At 40.2% G+C, this 21,578-nt stretch overlaps 1 protein-coding gene across 1 annotated transcript; it reads right to left on the bottom strand.

Annotated features, from left to right (window-relative positions):
• Positions 1–380: 380 nt before the first annotated feature.
• On the bottom strand, positions 381–21,352 carry C2H7orf31 (chromosome 2 C7orf31 homolog). The gene is made up of 11 exons (XM_054193290.1): positions 21,210–21,352; positions 16,982–17,158; positions 14,235–14,306; positions 8,463–8,492; positions 7,189–7,373; positions 4,879–4,967; positions 3,593–3,767; positions 3,287–3,378; positions 1,068–1,211; positions 782–824; positions 381–628 (listed from the first exon to the last, which is right to left on the bottom strand). Exons 1-11 carry the CDS (start codon positions 21,341–21,343, stop codon positions 381–383), a joined length of 1,389 nt encoding a protein of 462 aa, XP_054049265.1. The 5' UTR covers positions 21,344–21,352.
• Positions 21,353–21,578: the final 226 nt, after the last annotated feature.

Here is a 21,578-nt window from a genome sequence, read left to right as displayed (position 1 = left end):
GTCCATTCTAAAGCAGCCTGTGTTCTGATCCTCTCCTCATCTATTGAAGCGCTAACCCTGAACCTCCCTTCTGTGATCACTAAAAATCATGTTGTGATGCCCAGCCTGAGTTTATTCCCAATCAGACTGTAACACTAATTTGTGAATCCATTTGGCCTTTAATGAACCAGCTCCTTCCCTAACCAGTGTTTATCCCACTTACGGGTTTCTCAAGAAGTCGTGTTTTCACAGCCTATAGACCAAGACAGGCTTGCACATGTCCTGGGCTACCCTAACTGGTCTTTTCTTTACTGTTTGAATTTATTGGGGTTCTCTAGGAAAGGCCAGACAGTTTGTATTGAGGTACTTTTTATTTGTTACTCTGTTTTTAAAGGAATGTGTCAGTTAAAGAAATAAAAAGCATTGAAACCATAAAATTTGTGTCTCATTCCCTCAGTAATGTTATCTCTGAGGTCTTTTGTCTCTCCTCTTATGGTATCATGAAAACATTTTTGTGCAGCTGTCTTAGAGAAGGAATGCTGCAGCTCCAGCAGGGCTGTCTGGCACCGAGGAACCTCACAGCTAGGGATCCATTCAGGCAGTTCTGTCTCTCTTGGCCTGTCCTCTGGTCTCCATGCAGAGTGACATGCTTCTTGATGCCAGAGCTTGTGCAACAGCATTCTACTTTCCTCACTCCTTAGATCCAGTGGTAAGCCTGGCTTGCTTGGACTAACTGGGTTTTCTTCCCATACTGTATTTTGATCCAAATGTCTGGGCCTGAAGTCTTCGCAGGAAAAGGAACATGCAGATTTTGGAAGGGATTCAAGTTCAGGCCTTCCTGAAAGCTGCTCCCTGTACAATGTTTCTGTTTGCAATGTGTCAGTGTTTTTCTGAAGTTTGTTTATTTGTGGCCTTGTATCCAGATAATGAACTTTCTGGTAGCATGTCTGAGACAGAGTCATTTGCTCTTGGCTCACATCCCATTTCTGGTCTGGGCTTTCTGTCACTTTCTGCTGGTGACCTAGACTGGCTGCTGTGTTTATTTTACTCAGCATTGTGTCTGAGTAGCTGGCTTCAACAGTAGGAACTCTGCCTGAAGGTGGAGGCATCTGAACACTGGAGGAGTGCTGTTCTTGCAGAATTGATTCATGGGGACGTCGACCTTGAAGCAAACGTGCAGTGCGCCCTTCAAGAGGTCTCACTTGTGAGAGACTAGGCAGAAATGTTTCTTTCTATATGGAGGAAGGAGCAGGATTTACACTGTCATCTAAGTCTCTTATTTTAGCAGGGACTGCTTATTTTAGCAGCCCATTGTCTGAGACTAGTGAAATGGCTCAGTTAGGGGTCTCCCAGGCAAAGGGAAGCAGCCCAGACATTCGTTGCTGCCTTGCCCCTAGGGAGCTTAGAGTCGGTCTTTGTGCTTTGGAAAATAAAATATTCTGCTCCACCCCAATGCATAAGATATAAATGGGTATACATGTGCTCTCTTCTCCTTTCTTCTATAAGCATCTGTCTTCTATAAGCATCTGTCTTCCATTTGTGCTCTCATAAGCAATATGATAGTATAAATGGTGACTTGCATTAGTGTGTTTTTAAATTCTTTTAGGAACTGTTGCAAGGGGGACTGAGGATGCTTACAGGTGTGTGGCTTTTTAGCTCTCTCAATCACAGTTTGACCCACTGCTTGTGTACTATTGCTCTGTATTAATCATTTGTACTGTTGAGGCTTCAGATACTGGTATAGAGTCAAAGCCCTATTGTATAGGAACTGTTTAAACATAAACTACGTTTGAGTCCTATAGCCAAATAGTGAACTTCAGCAGTTACTGTGCTGAACAATCTGAATGTCTGATGTTTAATGTATGTATGTTTTAAGTGGAATAATGTTTAGATAAATCAGCATGGCCCAGGGTAGGCTTCTGCCAATCACATTTTGGAAGCCAGGGGGCAATAAAGCTGCTCAGTTTTGAATTAATGTAAGCAGCTAGTTTGGATTTTCATTTCCAGAGATCAGCTGTTGAAACTTTTCTTTAAAGTGTTCATTATCATAAAGTGAAACATTCTTTCTTCATCACACTAGAGAAAAAGCTAAGCAGCTTTTCCATTTCAGATACAGGGATTCAATTATCAGAAAGTTGTAAATGCTATTTCAAAAGGGATTTCCTTACTTGGATTTTTTTTTTTTTAAAATCCAATAGAAAAAAAGCAGGACAACTTGGGGACTTTTTATCTAGGGTCATTGTTGGATTTTAAGACAATGACAGCATCTTACTTAGTTGCCCTGCTTTTTGTATGTCCATGCAGTTTGAACCCGGAAGTGCTGTAAAGCCAGCAGTGCTATGGAAGGGTGAGCAGGAATCCATTCCTTCTGTTTTACCTGCAGAATTGCTCAGTCAGTTATAATAAATTAGACGTGTGTATGTACTCTGCATGACAATGTGCAGGTGTCACTGGGTGCTTAAGCCATTACAGTTACTGACGCATTAGAAAAAAGCAGCTCAACCTGATTTGTCATGCTTATATACCATGTTATGCTTTGTTCGCAGGAGTAGCATTTAATACAAATAGTATCTTTTCACTTTTCTACAGGCCACACAGAATATAAAAATTGTTGAAAACAATAAACATGGCATTTTCCAGTATAGTTGTATACATTCTTCAGAGTAAATCTTTGCATTAAAATAGAATCTGATAATGTTACTGATGCACCCTTAAGCAAGAAAGGCAAATCACTCACATAAATGGATGAATCATAGAAACTCTGCCAAACTTAAACTGGTATAGTTAGTAAGGAGGCAATAGCCTGCAATGGTAATAGGTCACTTATGAAATACGCAGTGTGCAATAAAGACAGTAGGTTGATGAGTTCAGTGGAGTTGTCCTGATTAACACCAGCTGAATATCTAGCTAATGTTTCAGTCTCTGCAGTGCTGCACCATTCACATGAGAGCTGCAAACTCGTTTTATGGAGACTGTCACTCATACTTCTCAAGGCAAAAGGTCGTTTGAATTGCTGTCGTGTTGGTGGCAACTTTAAATGATAAGATAAAAAATAAGCAGATAATCACAATAACTTTCCCCTCTGCAAACCCTGAACAAGGGATTAATCCATTGCAGAAGTTCTGTCAACCAGCTGTGTCAGGACTGATTTAGTATACTGAACTTTTGCCTCTGCGTTAGAGCGAGCCTTGCCCTGTGCTTACGTATGATCAAAGGGAAGGCTTAGTTCTGCTAGCTGAATCTGGTAATCTCTTGACAGTATTACTTGTGGTGGAAGCAGGAAATTCTTAGTAAATGCAGTACTTACTAGTTCCACGTCTTCACCTAGTTCTCCAGTTAATCTGCCAACTGCTTTCATGTAATAGTTATCCAGGATAAGAGGATTCATAGGACCTCTTCCTTAACAGAGACATATATTATTGTCAGACGTTTTTATTGGTTAGGAAAATCAGAATTCATGCACAGTCCCCATGAAAAGCCTCAGATAATTTACAGTTTGTGTGGCCTTTGTTAATTATGACAAAAAGTGAATTTCTTTGAGAAATTTAGGGGCTAACACTTTGTGGTCTTTCATTGCTATCCCAAGTAAATTAATTTATCAAAAAATGCTTACCTGTGAAGTCCCGAGTGTATGTTGTGATCCCCAGAGCCCTTTCAGTGTTTCGTAGCATATTGGTTGTTCTTGGAGACAGGTTATATTCTAGCCCTTGAAAAGTGGAGTTAGGGGCCACTATTTTTGGTGGATTTGGATAGTATATTTGACCCTTTTGTTCAGCAGTCTTAGGAAGCTGAAGGATAAGAACAAATAGGTAAGGTGTAAACCATGTGTGCGCTGGATGGAAAAAACTATTTTAAAGGTTTGGAATAACATGCGTCACATCGCCCTCCTCTCCCCCAGTTATCTGTTTAGTAAATGCTACTGAAACAGAAATGTGGTGGAAACGTCTTCAGTACAGTATTACTACTCAAGTGGAAGATACAACAGGTACATAAATTCAGCTGAACTCAATTCAAATAACTTGGAATCAAGTTCTCCATAGTAGCTACACCTAGGCAGAACATTACATGCTATATAAGCTTTCTTTTTAGTTAGAATTATAGACTGCCTTAAAATGCTTCTGGTTATTGTTTCCCTTGCCACATGTATAAGACTGTGTGTCTACAAAAGATGTATCTTTCTTTGTTCACTGTTATTTTTTCCTACGCTATTCATGACTGTTGCCTGTCATCAAACTTCACGCTATGTCCCTTTGGGAAGAGAACTAATGTTTAGCCAAGCTGAAGAATAGTAGAAACATGATCATTCATGAACAAATTAACTCTTATGTTTTATGGACCAGCCCAGTCTCCATCATTACACTGGGGAAGGCAAGGGTGGAGTCAAAGAGAGGACATCTATTTTCTTGAAGACATGGAAATAGAGACACCAGCCTGTCAGTATGTTAGCAGGACTTGTGGAGAGGTAAGGAGGAGCAAAGATCTACAGCTGCCCAAACCCATTTCTTTGAAGGACTGCAGACCTTAATCTGGGCTCCTGAATGAAGCCTCCCCTCCCCCTTCTCCAATGGTCAGAAGCTGTTATTGCTGCTTCATGTTCTTCTTCTTATCTCCAGAGCTACTTGGCTAGGTCCTATGACAGCTAGTTACTAGTGAAAGGACTTCAGCGACAGGACAGCCTGCTAGCTTCTGATCTTGTTTATATATTGCTGAGGTGGCTGGAAACTGTCTCTAAAGCTTTTCACTTTTTGTATGCATGATGCCTAATTCATGGCCTGCAAGTGTTTGGAACAGTACAGGAGCTCTCTGTGTAAAAATGTCTCCCATGAGAGAGATGCAGATAAGTTTAATTAAAAAAAAAATAAGAAAGGCATTTTGCTCTTCTCTGTATGAACTACGTACTTGGAAGTATGTGCGCTGTCCTGGCCAGTGCACAGCCTTCTTCTGGGAGTCAGAGGGAATGCTGACAACTTCACGCCTATATGGATTACCTATAGGGGAAATATTTAACATGTTTTAGTGGAACATCATTGATCAGAATGACAGATGGATTAGCATTTTAAGCTGTAGATGTATGCTCATTATAAAGACAGCTGTGCTGGTGAAAGAGGTTATTTCTGTGAGCTGTTGCTAATGTCTCCTCTACCTTGGGAGACTGACCTCATGGGTCTGCAGACAGACTCTTCTTCACTCTTTTGGTACAGAGTCAGCAGGGTTAGATCAGATCACTCATTTAACCAGCATAAGTTAACCCAGCTGTCTTCTTGGAAGCACTCAATGTGATTACCTGCACCACCAGACTTGCAAGGCTAGTTGTCTTAGGCAGAGAGGTGGTGACAAGGAACTGAGGGCTGGATCTTACACCAGATAAAGCTGCCTCTGCAGAAGGCAATCTGTCCATGGCCAGTTGCAGGAGTTCTGGATTGCTTCACACACCAGCAGGGAAGATTCTTACGGCATTTTCCGTGCATGATTTTTACAAACAGCAGCAACAGTAAAGCTTGGTGAATTGTGGAGCTGGCTCTGTACTCATAATGTCACCATCAGGAAAATAACTGAGTGCTACTAGATGTCTTAAAAATTAAACTGCAGTGCATGCTTGGAAGAGCTTGATTTCCAACCCTGGTTCTATCACTGCATTTTCTCTCCAGTCTTTCTTCCTCAGTTTCCCGTTTAACCTCATAATGATGCTGTCAGCATTAACTACATAATCGCAACCCTGAGTTTTGTAAAGGTGAGATGTATAAAAGGCACAAAGCTTTTAAATACAGTCTTCCAGTGGTAAAAGTCACCTGAGTGTGGTCTGTGTTGTCTGTACTTAACCAGAGATTTCTCCTTCAGTCACTGAAAACTAGAGTGTCCTGATCTCCAAGGAAGTCAAACCGTATGGAAGGAACAGCAAATGAAGTTCAAGTACTTTCTAAGTGCCAGTGGTAGCTGCTGCCTTAGCTAGTAATTCTGAACCTGCTAAGCTTTGCTGGAAATAGACCTTGGCCTCTGATGGACCTCCTGTTGTGCAAAAATAGGCTTTGTAAGCCCACCTCCACAAATAATTAGCATTTAATTGACCAATGGTCAATGAAAGCTGACTAAAAAAGACTACTCCTAGTGTTACATGTTCTTTGGAAAGATTTTCAGTTTGGATGGACAAATACTCCACTAAAAATGGCTCATGTACCCAATTATATACATAACTGTACAGCATTGTGCCGATGACTGGGAATGGCAGCTAATTAATGCAAATTGACCTCCTACATAACATTATCAGCTTTTACTCTGCTGAAAAGCTTCTTATCCTTGCCAGTGTATGCTTTTTCTGTTTCACACAGTTCTTGACAAACCCTTCCTGGCAAGCACTGCCATGGCACACAGACGTGCTGGCTTTTTACTGTCCCAAATTCCGCATAACCCTGTGTGGTCAGCAGCTGCCAAGGATTCCTCATCAGTTCACGCAGGTGATCTTTAAAGTTTCCCAAAACAAAGTACCTGCCAAAATCCCAATGTAGTAGAATGCCTCCAGGGAAAAGCAGAGTAAGAACAAAAATTTCATGCCCTTTTCCTCCAATATATTATGTAAACCACTCTCAGGGTAAAATGCTGCTGGGGTTAAAAACAAACACCTCATGATGGCTTACATGGTGTTCTATAAATAATGAATCTCTAGGGCTTCATCTCAGTCTTCATAAGGGATAAGAAGAGTTGCTTTTTCTCCCTGGACATTGTTCTATCATCTGTAAATCATTCAGCTCTCATTTCAGGGATACCTCTGTTGTCCTCAGCAAAGGTATGGCAGGCATTACTTTGGACCACAAATTGCTAGTTTTTGATCCCACTGATGCATTTTTTTTCCTTTCTCTTCCACTCTTTTGGAGTATGAAGAATTATTTGTTTGACAGAAGATATCAGATACACTAAATGATCCATCTTGCTTTAGTGGGGATTAGCAGCTATGTTAATAGCTCTGTTGGCTTCTGAGGCTACAAGGTAGTCATGTGAGTTGGCTTTATTCATCGTTCTTAGTGATGAGGTGTCCTCCATGGAGACTGCAACTATCAGTTCATAGAGCTCTAATTTAAACCAAAATGCTTAGCTTGACCACTGGCATATTCAGATTCTGGTTCTGTTAGGCTTCAGTAGAAAAGAGTGTGACTTCAGTAGTGTTCCTAAGTAAGCTTCAAGAATAAATAGTAAACCAACAGAGTACTGTCTTACCTCTGGTCTTTCCCAAAACAACCACATCAAAAGCCTTGGTAGGGATATTGGGATGAAAAGGCTGATAACTGCTTGCATCAATCCCAGTGTCTCTATCCTCAGGTGATCTGAAGTTTGGGAACATGGAGTACCTAGGGGTGTGTGTCTGGTAGGGATGAGAGATGGGAAATGGCAGGCACAGTGGTCTTGGGTTGGTTTGAGTTGGCAGGAAGAAGGATGGAAAGAAAGAAAATTTCATTATTTTGCATTTCACAGAGTTTTAGCATTAAATATAACACCTTGTAAGAACTGGGAGAGATGTGAGAATCAGCAAGGCAGTATCTTAGTTCTCTGATTCCCTCTTGCTTGCACTCTGCAAAGAATTCATGATGATGATTCCCTTGCAGCTTTTGTACATAATCAGTCATACCAATTCACATTTACTTCTATATGGCTTAATGGAAGGAAAATGTGGACTTCTGATTCTTGCACAGCTCCAATTAATAGTAACTAAGTTTGTGCTTGTGAATTCAAAATTTGCCTCTAAGAAGACATTTATTTCTGGGAGGAAGGAGGATAAAGCTAAACTGTAGAGTTTTTATGGGATACTGAGAACTGGGATTTCATGGAGTGCCCATGTTCTTTTGTCTGTTCTTTTCAGCTTTCAGTTTTTCATGATAGAATAATTAAAAAACTTATTAAAATCAGGGGAATCCTGAAATCTTCTGAGGAAAATGAAAGCAGCGGTTTATTACAGTAAGAGAGACTAGTATCCTGTTTGGATTCTACTAAACTTTACCACAACTGCATACAGCAGTTTAGTGAGAGCAAATGCCTTTCCCCAGTTGCTCTGTAAACTTATACAGGTGCCAAATTCATTGCATTCTTGAGGCTGTGCATCATGACGTAACAAGACATCTTACCAGGCTGGGCTTTTCTGAGGCTTTTCTCTCATAAATGTGCTTTATATATACTTTAGATCCCTTATCTGTGCTTGGTAGATGCTCCAAAACACTTTAATTCATATTGGGTAAAGCGGCCATGAACAACATAGCTGAGAAAACCCAGTTAGTCCATAGGTAAGTTGGCAAGATGAGTATTTGTTAGGAGTGTGGGTGAGCTAGGCAAACACTGCTAACCTGATAAACCTATCACTACTACATGCTTCGTTTGAGAGAGATTTTTTTACCTATTTGCGTTGCTGCTACTTAATGCTAAGGAACTTGCACTGTGCAATTATGACTTTTTATTTCATTAGGGGAAGGTAAGATATAATATAAGAGAAATGTACTTACTTAGCCAAACTGTCTGGTGGTTTATGAAGCCTATATTAGGGAAGAAAAATAATAAATTAATTACCTGAAGTCACCCATGTTCATTTGCACCTCCCACATTTTATCTGAATCAGTGCAATCAATATACATTAGGGACAAATCAATATGTAAGCAGTGCAGACAATATTCTTACTGATACCACTCATTCCATGAGGAATGGTTTGTGTTGCCAGGTGCAAAGGCTGAAAAGGCACTGGGAACAAGTGATGTGCAGAATGTCTTTTTAAAAGGAGCAAGGGAAAAAATCTATCCTCTTACACTTTTGTATGATAAGCTCAATATTAATTATGTGCTATTGGTAAAAAGAAATCTTTTTATCAGTAATACAAAACAGAAAACATACCCCATTCCTACTTGCAGAGAAAATACTTCTTCATTCCATGGTGATAAATTATTTATATTTTACCATGGAGACTTATTTTATGCTTCAAATAAATTTTAAAGCTATCAAAAGAAAACACTATCTTTAAAGGGCAAGAATTTCATCACTGAGGCTAGCTAGGAGATTCTTGGCAACTCTATCAAGTCAGAAAAATGTCAAAGATTAAAAAATTAATTAATTCGCTTAATGGTTCTTTGTAGTATGATGAAAAAAAAAAAAGCCTGAAAGACAATATTACTGGACTAATCTAAGTAGTTCAATTGGAGCTCCAAAATCTCATGTATTTCATGAGGAAGCCTTAATTACCAGGTCTTGCTTTACCATATATGGGTAGGAGAGGTTGTGTGACTGATGATAGTCTTTTTTTTTAAGCTTTATTATTTTTACAGTGATCACACAAAGTTTCTTGATTCTACAAGCTCTATACCAAAATCTTCATATTGCCAAAACCTCTTGTTTTTCTCAGTGAGGAGAGGGATGTCCCAGATTCATTCCCAAAGAGGAGATGGTTATAACTTCTCAGGGCTCCTCTTCTTGCTCAGTTTGAGGACAGAGCAGTGTAGGATGTTAATGGGCCCCACACGGTCTCCATCATTTCAGCCTTAGCAGTTCCTCTGGGAACTCTCCGCCTCCCACAGCTGGGGCTTACCCAGTAGCCTGGTTAATGACATAGCCGTGGCATGGGAGCTCCACCCAACCTCTGTCCAAGTCACCTGTGATTCAAGAGCTGCAACTTGGCCACTGTTGCACTGTTACAAAGAGGAAATATGCCCCCTTGCTCAAAGAACTTAAATACAATCCTGTGCTTATTTCTTTCCATACTGGCATGGCTGTTTTGAAGATAAACTTCAAGTGCCAGATCAGTTTTGTTCACACGTTCTGATATAACATGCAGAAGTCATGCATTTCATTGTGAAATCTGTGCTGTGATGCCACGGGACTTGGTGCAATCAACATGAGGTGGGATATCTCACAAAGTACCGTGCCAGCATAACTCATGCCTGAACTGGGTTGAACAAAAGATCTACTTCTAATCTCTGATGGTACAAAGATAACAGGACTTAACCAAAGTGTTGGGGATTCTGATAACCATTTGTATATTGTTACATTTATAATGACCTGGAACTGAGTCAAACTTTGCGTGTCTTGAAAATGGAAAGCTTTTACAGAAATAGCCATACTTGCAAAACAGCAATCTTTAAAATTTGTTCCACAGGTAGTTCTGATTGATTTTCCATTTCTGCAGTTAGAACTGGTGCTGTATGTCTACTGCTGCTGTAGACATGAAGGAAAATACTTCATAGTGTTTATTTTCAATTCACATTGTGTTACAATATTACAATTGTAAGATATAACATTGTACAATTGTTACACAATGTGAATTGAAAATAAACACTAAGAAGTAGTTTCAATTTCCATTTCCATTCTGTTCCATTGTGTTACAATGTAAATTGTTACATTCTTCATTGCATTCATTGCACATATTCCTGATACAAATATGCAAAAATAAGGATAGTCAATCTACCTTGTGCTCTGGCATGGCAGAATTACTTAAGTACCTTTGTAGAGCACTTTTCATTATAACATCTAAACTTAAGGCAGCAATAAAATCATGATGAATATGCAGTTTCGTGACTCTACCATGATTTAGAAAAGCTTTGTGAGCTCAGGTTGTAACAGCCAGCAAAGCTTTGCATTTTTAGAGTGTTCCTTATACTTTCAAGACTCAAACTGGGTAATCAAACCTGAAGCTACCCACAATGTATAGAAAAGTAGAGCTCTGGCTGGAAAGGAAGAAAGGAATAGCAGCTCTTCCAAATTTGGTACTGAGATCTAGTAGTTCTAGTAGTCTTTTGCTAGAGTCTGCCAATATAACACAAGAAGCAGTTGCTAAGTATTATGTTATCTGCCCCTTTATGTTCAGTCCACCGAGGGTATGGAGTCTATCAGTCTCTTGAAAAGAAGTCAGACTTAAGTTGGAGGGACTTATGCTCCCAGTTTGGAAAGCCCCAGAACAAATCCAGGCAGTGGTCCAGATGGACACCATCCTATTTCCCTGGCAATGAGCGTACTGTGGGCACTCATCAAACACTTCTTGATAAAATAGGCATTTCATGTGAGAGAAAGTACCCTTATGGAAACACTGTCTTCGCCTGCAGTAGTTCTGCGGCTCCCCTCCTGATGTAGTGCTGAGCATTGGGTGCAGGGACACACTTGTTCAGTAATGGTAATAAAAGACACATTGGAACCTGTGTGACCTTCATGAGGAGCTCCCACTTCCCGCTATTTTTCAACTCTCTGATGCATGGTTGGAGCCTCTGAAGAGCTGTTTCTTCTCTCAGGTGTGGTGTTGGCCTGAGAGTGATGCAGTGTGGAGAGCCTCATGACCTTCAGATTCTTTTCTAGATCAGGCCAGAGAACTTTTTGCTGCTCTTTCCTGTTAATTTCGCATGTACTCAGTAAATTATTAAGAGAATAAGATGTATCACTCTTGCCAGTTTTAGCAGGAAGGAAATTATGACTGAAGAATAAAATGTTTCATGTGTAAATTGTCTTTCCCTGCAGCCCTTTGTTCTTTCAAAGGGAGGCAATCACTTATCTGCCTAACCTTAAAACCTGCTTGGTCAAGGAGCCGCAGGTGAGGGAACCACCAGGGGTCAGGGAGCTGCGGGACAGCCAGAGGAATGGAAGTGCTGTGTGGCATGATAAACAGTGAAGGCAGATTAAAACCCACGTGGAAGAAAGCCAGTTTTCATTCATTTTGTGCTGTCATGGGACCCACCGAAAGCCTCATTGGTGTGACTTGTCTTTGGAAGGACAGCTGCAAATGCTGTAGACTGATGTAGAGCGTGTGTGTGTGTATAATTAGGGCTCTTGGCAATGGCTGAAGGGTGTTTTTCAAGGCCTTTCAGGATTTTGCAGTCTTGTTTGATATGAACTTGAGGACTCATTACATATTTAGATGGCAGGAGGCAACTACTTTTCTCCAGTACATTTGACTGGGAGGGCACATGTGGTGGCCTAGTGCTAATGCACTTATCAAAGCACAGCTGCACAAACCCAGTGATTCATTCTAGTGCAAAACTGCACAAGGATACGTAGTGTGCATACTTAAGGCAAAGGCATAGTTGTCCCATGGAAGTGTACAGAGTTATTGCAAATGCCTGGTAATTCATTTCCCACAGAAGACAGTAATGGCTCAAAGGAGCCCTCAGAGGCTATAAGGTAAATAAACTGAGTGTTAATAGCTCCCAGGTAGACCTGCAGAGCACCACTCGGAGGGTATTTTTCACAAAAGGTTCCATTTGGCTGTCACCGCTTAATAGTCCCTGACAGCAGGAAGAGTATTTGCTGTGAATGACCTTGGACTATAAATGTGGAAGATTTTTTTTTTGGTGTGTTTCACTTTTTGCTTTAAAGGATATATTCTTTCCTTCAATTTAAAAGTCTTTCAAAGACAGAAATTTCAACCTCATAGGAAAACAAAATGCTCAAACTAGGACAAAGCATAGACCATAAAATATTTTGAGAGACCCAGGATGTTTCAGGTTAACATGTGAGTGCAAAATAATGGGGAAGTATATCAATGTGCTGTTGATCAAATATTCAGAGTCCAAGGCTGTGTACTTTTCAGTATGTACAGGGGCAGAGTTTGACTTACTCCTGTGTCAAACCTCCTTCCTCCTTGTACAGCTAGCACAAAGGTATAGAGTCACAGCAGTCCCTGGTTGCTTCCTCTTAAGGAAGAAAATCCCCAGAAAGGTGTTGTGATCTCTGCCTCAGCTTGTGTACAGGGATGATCCACTCTGGGGAGCAACTGGCATGAGGAACACTCTTGCTATGAAGTGAATGGGTCCCAGGGCATCCTTAACCAAGAAGCATTTGAGGTTGGCCAGCCTAGGAATTACTGAAAACACAAGAAGACGTCCTGACCCATGTGAAGCCCAGTTTTAAATTTTACTCTAGAATTTGCCTGTGTTTCTGCTGTTTCAGGGAGACCAATATAAGTGTCACATAACAGGACTTTTATTTGACTAGCAAGTCACAGTGGCCAAAATTGTTCCCCAGCATCATTCCACTGCAGTCAATAGAGTTTTCTTGGGGATGGATTAAGTAAAGAAACAGAACTACCCAGCTTGACTGTGCAACATGAGAGTGCCTTCTTTGCATGGATATTGGTTTTAAAACAACTTTAAAAGTGCTCCATTATCTTACAAAAGTGCATGGGCTAGTTCTTGTCATTTAGTGCTTAGGAGAGTTATAGAAGAAACTTGCAGGGAAACTTGCTACTTCGTTGTAGCTTGTAATCAAATTCTGCAGAAGCAGCACAGCCAATGCCTCTAATGTGCATTGCTGGTCAAAGGCCATAAGCTGTCCCAGTAAAAAGGAATTTTGGCTTGTACACTCTTGTAGGTAACCACACTCCTGCTTGTGCTGCATGCTCTAATAAGGTAATAAATAGAGAAGCCTGCAAAAAGCAATGGATTGCAAAGAGCAAAGTTGCAGGTTTCCTTGTGTAGCTTCTGTGACCTGTTTACAATTAGCTTTCCTGCTTTTCTAGAGTGTCCAAGTTTACAAAAAAGAGGGAGCAGGTACTTCAGGTGCAGGGAGGCTAAAGGGAGAATGGTGGGGTCAAACAATGCGCCTCACAGCTCTATAAAGATGACTGAGAAATCGTCACAGAATTATTTTCAGGTTTCTAATATGCTCTAGTTATCAATGCTAATATGAGAGGTGTAACTTGCTCATTTTCTGCTTTTGAAGAATTTACATTTACACTTTAAATTACCTTAATATAAAATCTCGGTAGTTTGATCAAGTTTAAGTGTTTTGCTGTTGCCATCAAGTGGCGAAATGTTGGATTGCAGAACTCCAGCAGCATCCAAATTCACTCAGACTGATATCTCTTGAACAGCAGCAGTGAGAAAAATAATCCTTGCCAAGCCTCCTCCAAAAATACATCTACATATATATATCCACACCAGAAAAATGGACTAAAATACACATGATTTCGTGGTTACTTTAGTTACTTTAGTTTAATCCGGATTCTAGCCAGTAGAAAGGCTAATATTTTTGAGTATTACAAATTGATAAATACGAACAACCTTTCAAGTAAACTCAGAGACCCTTGTTGAAGGGGTACAATGCCATATTCTGAATTTTCTTCCCAACAGCATTTGCTCTCCTTTGTTACTAGCAAATCCCTTTTTACAGAACACAGCCCTTCAGATTTCATATAATATCTGCACTTCGTATCATATGTGCATAATATCACCAGAGCGGAATGAATATTCAGTTTGCTGTTATATTCACTAAATTCACAATGTGATTAACACACAGTTTAAACTTACAGTTCATCATTCATACGGATATCACTTTTTTTCAGCTGGGTGACATCACAGCGCTGCTCAGTGGGAAGGCCTCTGTGCAAAGAGAAAACATAAATGTAGACAGCTTATGCTCTATTTGCTTATAAAAATCCAAATCAATTGATATGTTTTTGTCTTGTTTTCTCAAATAAGCCATAATATCAAAACTAATTGATGTTGCTAGTGTGGAAATCTATCCTTGGATTCAAAATCTAAATCCTGCAGGGCTGGATTTTGAGAGGTGCTGAGCACCCATGCCTGAATCCAAAGTTCCTGAGAACACTGAGTATTTCCCTCTCTGAAGGCCTGGCCCTTACAGCCCCTCACCACACACCACTAACACTCAGTAGGAGCTGTGGGAATGCCTTGAATGGGTGCAGGTTCTACCTTTTGATCCCATAAGTAGTTAAATTATTCCTACGTTATGGGGATCACTTTCAGCCAATGGGCTCCCAGAATCCAGCCAAACCGCACCATCCTTTTCACTGAAGAGAATCTTACAAGAAGACACCACCATACCTGACCTGTCTTTGAGTGTAAACAATGGAAAACAAATCAGTTCTTAGTATGGGACGTCAGGTAAAAAAAAAACAGAACACAACAGAAAAGAAATCAAATAGGACTGCCAAAATGAAGGAAATGCAGTCGGAAAAATCAGCCATAATCAATAAGATTTTCCTAGTATTAGAAATAGCCTTATAGTTCTGACCTGGCCTTGCTAAAGCTGAGCTTGACCCAAAGGGTCTAATGAAGTGTCTGTTGCTAAAAGGAATGAGTGACCTTAATTGGATGGCTGAAGAAGAGATGCTGGCTGCAAGAAAGGGAGAGAAATGAAATTAGAAGGGATTTGTTTGACTTTTATGGCTGGTTCAATGGGCTCCCAAGGCTTGCAGGTTATAGCTCAGTCCAATGGGAATAAGTTCATAATACTCTGGGTCCAACCATGAGTTCAGAAATTGTCTTCTCTTTCTTTTTTAAGCCCTTCCCCACATTGGCATTGTCCAGTGTAATGTGTACTTTTGTGCCATGGGTGCTGTCAGTTGGGCAACGTGGGCATCTATGGTCAGACCTAGCCTTCCAGTTCTCATGCGAGGCTGTATTACAAACATATTTATTTAGGCTTCTCATACTTCCCCTGCTGAAATTTGTGCCAGTGATATCAGAGGCATAGCCATGAAAGTACTTCATTTGCATCTTGCCCACTTCTGCTTTCTCCTCTATAATTGTTTGCACTAGAGTAAATTCCTAATTAATTTCTAGCCTGTATCTCTTGTAGGTTGCACTGAGATCAGTAAAGGTGGTGCCATTGGGGATACTTTACTTCTGCTACTTAACTGGAATCTAATCTGTGTAATACAGAAACTTAGTGTGGTGGAAAAACAACTCTGTTTTGCCCCTACGGTAGCACTATCAGGATTGTGACATCTGGCTATGCTCTGAACAACTCTTCTGCAGTATCACTTTACTGTGAGATTTGTCCAAGACAAACAACAAATGGATGTCATGAACATGAGATTATAAAGTAGCTTGCCAACCTCTTCTCCCTTTCTGACTGCTAAATTGTTTTTCTGAGCTGGGGTATGTAGTTGCTGTGACTCATCTATTCGTCACCTTGTGACTCCTACCTATGTACTTCACCTGAGTTGGCCAAAATGGTTGTTTCCTTGAAATGTGAGGGTAGGAATGTAGAGACAGCTACACAGACTGTATGCCACCTGGGCATTTTCCATCTTGTGGAAAAGGGTAGGCTTGTTTCTGGACCTCTTTTTCTCTTCAGAGTGGAATTCACTTAGATGGATCAGGGGCTCTACACTAGTGTGCCTAGACAACAAATAATCCAAGGGATTGCATATTTAGAAAAGAGAAACACAAGAGCAATGAAAATTCTTGTTTCAAGCTCATTACACATTCTTGCACTGGTATTATCACTGTAGGTTCACAGAACCTTGTCATGCTCCTGGGATGGAAGTCCCATCAGCATCATTTAACAAGAGCAAGTGCTGGATTTTCCACCTGGGACAGGGTAATCCTGGTTATATGTACAAACTGGAGTACAAGAGGCTGGAGAGCAGCCCTGTGGAAAGACATCTGGGGATTATGGTTGGTGACAAGTTGAATATGAGTCAACAGTGTGCCCTGTCAGCCAAAAGGGCCAACTGTGTCCTGGGGTGCATCAAGCACAGCAGAGCCAGCTGGTTGAGGGAGGTGATTGCCCCCTCTACACTGCAGTAGTGCGGCCCCACCTTGAGTACTGTGTGCACTTTTGGGTGCCTCAATATTAGCAGGACCTCAGCTGTTGTCTAGACAGATCTCTTCTGAAAAAGCTGCGCACTGACTTTTCATGTTTATGCCTATGGGATTTGTGGATGCTGAGCATCAGTGTAAGTTAGGCCAGTAGTGATGTTTTTTAAGGTCAGGAAGGGTGTTTGGGACAACAGCCAACAGTAAATAATTATCAAATGATGGGCAAAAAATAAATATGGTCATTTGGAACTTTTAAGTGTTTCAGCAAAACCACTGTGCAGAGATTTGTGGGTACCAGTATATTCCCAGATTAATATTTAGGACAATGTGAAAAGGGTAGAAGCTTAAATTGCCCATTTTTGGAATGCAGATATTTGTATGTCTTCGTCTACATTGCTGTCTAACCTATTATCTGTCTGTTGCTACTCTTGTTAAAAACCCATCACTTAAACATTTTGATTATGAGAAGTATTTGTCTAGCCTACCTTGGCCAAGGGTCTACATCACTACCATAATGTTGATGTCCTTTAATAAATGCACATGGAGACTTGTTCTTTGCCCTGTGATCTTCTGGCAATACAGGTAGTGCAATTCCTCCATGCTCCCCTTCTGCTTCCCAGGGAAGCTTGCAGCAATGAAAGGATTCCCTGAACTCTTTATATCTGAAAAAAATAACAAACCCAAAATGTCCTTTAATGGCAGCAACAGTGCTGGTTACTTGAAATCTTTTAAACAATGACAGCTTGGCTTTATTTTATTAGTTCTGAGTTAGTCTTATTCTGAGTAATGCGATTATGGTGAACTGGCACTAGGAGAAGTAAGTACAATGGTGATTGACAATTGCTTAATGAAGGTTGAATCAAGTCCATTATGCTTTGATCAGCAATAGGAAGAAAGAAGCTGATAGATAAGTGCAGCATGTACATCTCACAGTGTAATCGAGTCTCAGCTGCCAGCACGCAGATACCTGCACTGTCCCTTCAACACTACATAAGTGGCATGTGGACAGCAAATATATGCAATGGCACAGATGGAAGCTTTAGCATCTAATTCCCACTGATTTCAGATTTGTTATTTATGCCTTTGAAAACCTCCCCTCTTCATCTCTAGAGAGGTGAGAAATGTTACTGTTTAGTAGCTGTAATTCACACTGAATGCAAGCTGCGTCAGGCACTTCACATGCATGTGCTAGTGGCTGAGGATATTCAGTACATTTCCATCCAGCTGTGTCATGTGAAATTGAGCAGTTCAAAGCATTTAGATGCATGTTCACCTCATAAAGTTTTAGTTTACAGTGTTGTAAAGATGGACAGCAAACTCACTGAAAATCTAAAGCTTCCTTTTCTTTTGGGTGGCAGCAGTTTTCCAGTCAGGAGAACACATGCACAGCCAACCGTCTTCTTACTAAGGTGATAAGTCCTGCAAGGAGCAGGGAGTTGGACTCGATGATCCTTATGGGTCCCGTTCAACTTGATATATTCTGTGATTCTGTGATCTCATCAGAGCCAAGGTGATTTAAATTTTACTTAGTTGTCCAGGATTTTCTGAAAACCTTATCAAGGAAGTAATGAACTGTTGTGGTATGTGATGGGGATGGTCACCCTCAAGATGTTTTACTGGTGTGCTGCCTTCATTCATATGAAACCAGAGTGAGTGATGTTTAGGTCAATGGGTTGGGAACCAGGAGCCACGTCTGTCTTTGTTATCAGCCCCTCCATAACTGAGCGGCCCCAATTCTTGCTTTAGCCAGACCTCATCTGTACTACCATCTTTTTCCGATATTGGGTGGTTTTGCTTATTGATGAGTGAAGCAGCTGGACATGGCTGCAGACCGGTAGGAGTGCCTTTGTTGACTGTGGTGTAGCCACTGCACTGCTGTCACAGCACAGGCTGTGGTGAATCATGCAGATATTCCAACTTGCTCCCAATTATCTTGGGTTTCTCTGCCCTGTGCTCTGAAGTATGGTGTTGCGCTAGGTTTCTGGATGTGTGATTCCTGATGGAGGAATGTGTATCAACTAAAGAAATCCCTATTTAAGCAGAGATGTTATTAATCTTTGCTAGTGATGATCATTATTTTAGAGATGGAGGGAGAGGGTGTTTTTTATCAAGCTATACTGGGAAAAAGTGCCACTCTGCTGGTAGTAGCTAGATTCAGGTTTGTGCTGTTTTTCAGGTGCAAGTTTCCCCTAATTCTGACTTCATCTTACTTTGATTCAAAGGTAGAATAACATCCCTGAGCCCTCATCTCCTAAAATGTGAGGTGTGAGGGGAAGTAGGTTCGTGATTACGTGGCTATGAGCATTTCAATGACAATTACAATCCTGACCTTCGTTATGAGTATAGGCTTTTAAGGGAGAAAAAATAATGGCTACAAAAACTTTTTCTCAGAGTACATTTAGACTCCTACTGTGGCAGAGTCCTAAATATCTAGACAGATCTTAGGGAAATCTATGGGAGAGATCATGACAAGACACAGACAGCGCTGCTGTGTTGTGTTTTGTTCTCTCTGGGTTTTTTTGGCAGTGCAGTGCCCTCCTATCTTGTAGTTCTTTCCATGTGGTTCAGCACCACTCTGCTGCTGCCTGATGCTGTTTCCTTTATCCATTTTGCAATATCTTTGTATTGTATGATGAATCAAAATAAGAATCTGATGTCCAGTAACTTTCAGAAAGCTTTTCTGTTTTTAAGTTTCTGAAGGAACTCAAGCATCCATTTCTTATGTTCTGTCTAAAGCCTTGTTTCCCCTTTCTGAAAGCAGGCAGGCAGATGCCAAGTCACCCGCATGGTTGTGGTGTTTGTATTCATTAAGCCGACTCTCACTGGAAACATTAATAAATCATTCCTGTTGACTGCTATCAATAGGTTAGTAAGTTGCAGAACCACCACTTTATCTTAGACAGAAAAGAGAAGCTTTTCACACAAAGGTGTGATCATCCATTCATCCCAAACAGGACTTTGTTAAGCTTAAAATGTTTCCAAGTCTCCTTTTCACAAAGAAACGTTTATAGCTGTTACTGATCCAGTGTTACTGAAGATCTAAAGGACAAGGAAAAAAAATTCTGTGTACAGAGAACGTCAAACGAGGGCTAGGGTGAAAAAAGTTTTAAAGAGCATATCATGAACAATCCTCAAGAATCTCAGCAATATAATCAATGATTTAATAGAGACACCATTTCTAACTTCCACAATTGTAGTTGTATTCTGAATTCTGACAGCCAACTTCCAGCTTTCTGTCTCTTTTGTTCTGAAAAAAAAGAAAAAAAAAGAAAAAAGCAGCTAACGTTCTGGGATCAGAACATTAGTTTACTGGTGCCTCCTTTGTTTTTTAAAAGTTACATTTTTCCCTTCAAATTTGTTTTGTTGTGGGGAACTCGAACAGGGGTGTATGAATAAAGTGTCTTCGATCGTGAGCTTGTGAAGGGCTCCAGTAATTGATTTAATCACTGCATGAAGCCAACACAACTGATGGGGTGTGTTGCCAACAGCTTCCATAAGGTCTGTGGAAAGAGAGTTCTTAGCGGGATAGGATTAGGACCTGCCTCTGTATGAGTTCACGTAGGATGCATTCACACTGGCATTTTAATTCGGATCAGGAGTGCACTTTTGACATGAATCTCCCAATGGTCTCTATTTTGCACTGCCTTGGTCTTGCAGTAAATGTACTGGGTTCCTTCTGGGTGAAATTAACTGGAAGATGTGCTTCAAGAATCCACTAAAATTTACATTCACTAAAATTTAGATCAGGCCTATAATTCAGTAAACTTTCAAGTCTGTCCATAGTTAAAACGGTTCAGATGGAAATTCACCCAAATTCCTGTAATGCGAGGAATACAACAAAAACTTGCCTCAGGGAAAATATGTAAGTGGGAGGCATCAAGACACAATTTGACATGGGACAATACAAATAATGGAAGAAGTTAGCAGTAGTAGTACATCAAAAAGGCTGTCAGTAAGATAGAAACTAAGAATTGATTTTGCTAACAAAAGAGATAAAATCTCACATGAAAGAACTGGAAGACTTGAGGCTTACTCTGGAATCTGTTATGTATGTAAAAAATAGAAATTTAGATTTAAAAAAAATTGTCATGACTACTGAGCACCATGGAGGTTCAGCTTTCCAGACCTTTAAAAACTGCCGGAATTCTGCCATATCCTGCCCCCTAGCTAACAGTATAATTGGACCTGCAAATTATAGCAAAAATGCCTTGATTCCTGAAACTTCCTGATTACACCTTGATGGTTACGAAAGCAAAATACAGGCTTCCTGTAATTTTAATTTTAATTTTAAAGTTTATCTCAGTAATTCTAGGTCAACCTGTAATCTAGCGAAAAAGAAAGGTTCAAAACAGGAGTAGATCAAAGAATAACATGATAAATGTTGGTGATCGGTTTGTGAAATATGCTAACTTTTTCCAGATTAGAAATACAATATACATGTTGGTTTTATTCATTATGAAACTTATTTCAAGAGATTTTGAGCCCCATAGCAACATATTTTAGTAGTCCTCTTTTCACATGTAATCAACATATTTCCCGGGGAGCTTACAGACTATTGCATAAAGTAGAAAACATTTTGTTTCATTAAAATGAAAAGAAAAAAAATCGTGTCTCGACAGAAAAATATTACCATTAGAAAATACTTCCAGTAACAACAAATGGATATCAAATACTTTTAATGGAGTCATTTACCTTTTCGAGTTCTGTTCTTACCTATCTTGTGAGACAGTTGGACGAGAAGGAATTTGAAGTGGAGTTAGTACCTCGTTGGACTCAAAGGTTCTTGATAGTATTTCAGTTCCCCCAATTTGTCTATAGTAGTGGGGCAGGTCATGCAGCAGCATCATGTTTCGTATTTGAGCTTCTAGGGGAAGATACAGGGATAAAATACCAAATATCAAAAGTTTTGCTAGTGTATCTGGATGCTAAGGAGGAAACATACGTGAGTTCTGCCTAATTCTGGCAAGTGTCAACAGGAAACTGATTGCTTTTACTACTGCTACCGCTTATTTGTTCCAGGTTGCAAAATAACATAAAAAAGAGGCAGTTTCAAGAGATGTGATATTGTTGCTTTGTATTACT

Source organism: Rissa tridactyla, chromosome 2 (genome assembly GCF_028500815.1).
Source record: "Rissa tridactyla isolate bRisTri1 chromosome 2, bRisTri1.patW.cur.20221130, whole genome shotgun sequence".
NCBI lineage: Eukaryota > Metazoa > Chordata > Aves > Charadriiformes > Laridae > Rissa > Rissa tridactyla.
This window is presented reverse-complemented; position numbering and strand designations above follow the sequence as displayed.

What these genes read in the sequence shown, in the direction of transcription:
- C2H7orf31 (XM_054193290.1), bottom strand. Translation starts at nt 21,343, where the DNA reads ATGATGCTGCTGCATGACCTGCCCCACTACTATAGACAAATTGGGGGA. An exon ending in GATGTAGACCCTTGGCCAAG is followed by an intron (nt 14,307 to 16,981) that starts GTAGGCTAGACA and finishes CTCTTTGCACAG; the next exon opens with AGGCCTTCCCACTGAGCAGC. An exon ending in ATCCGTATGAATGATGAACT is followed by an intron (nt 8,493 to 14,234) that starts GTAAGTTTAAAC and finishes TCCCTAATATAG; the next exon opens with GCTTCATAAACCACCAGACA.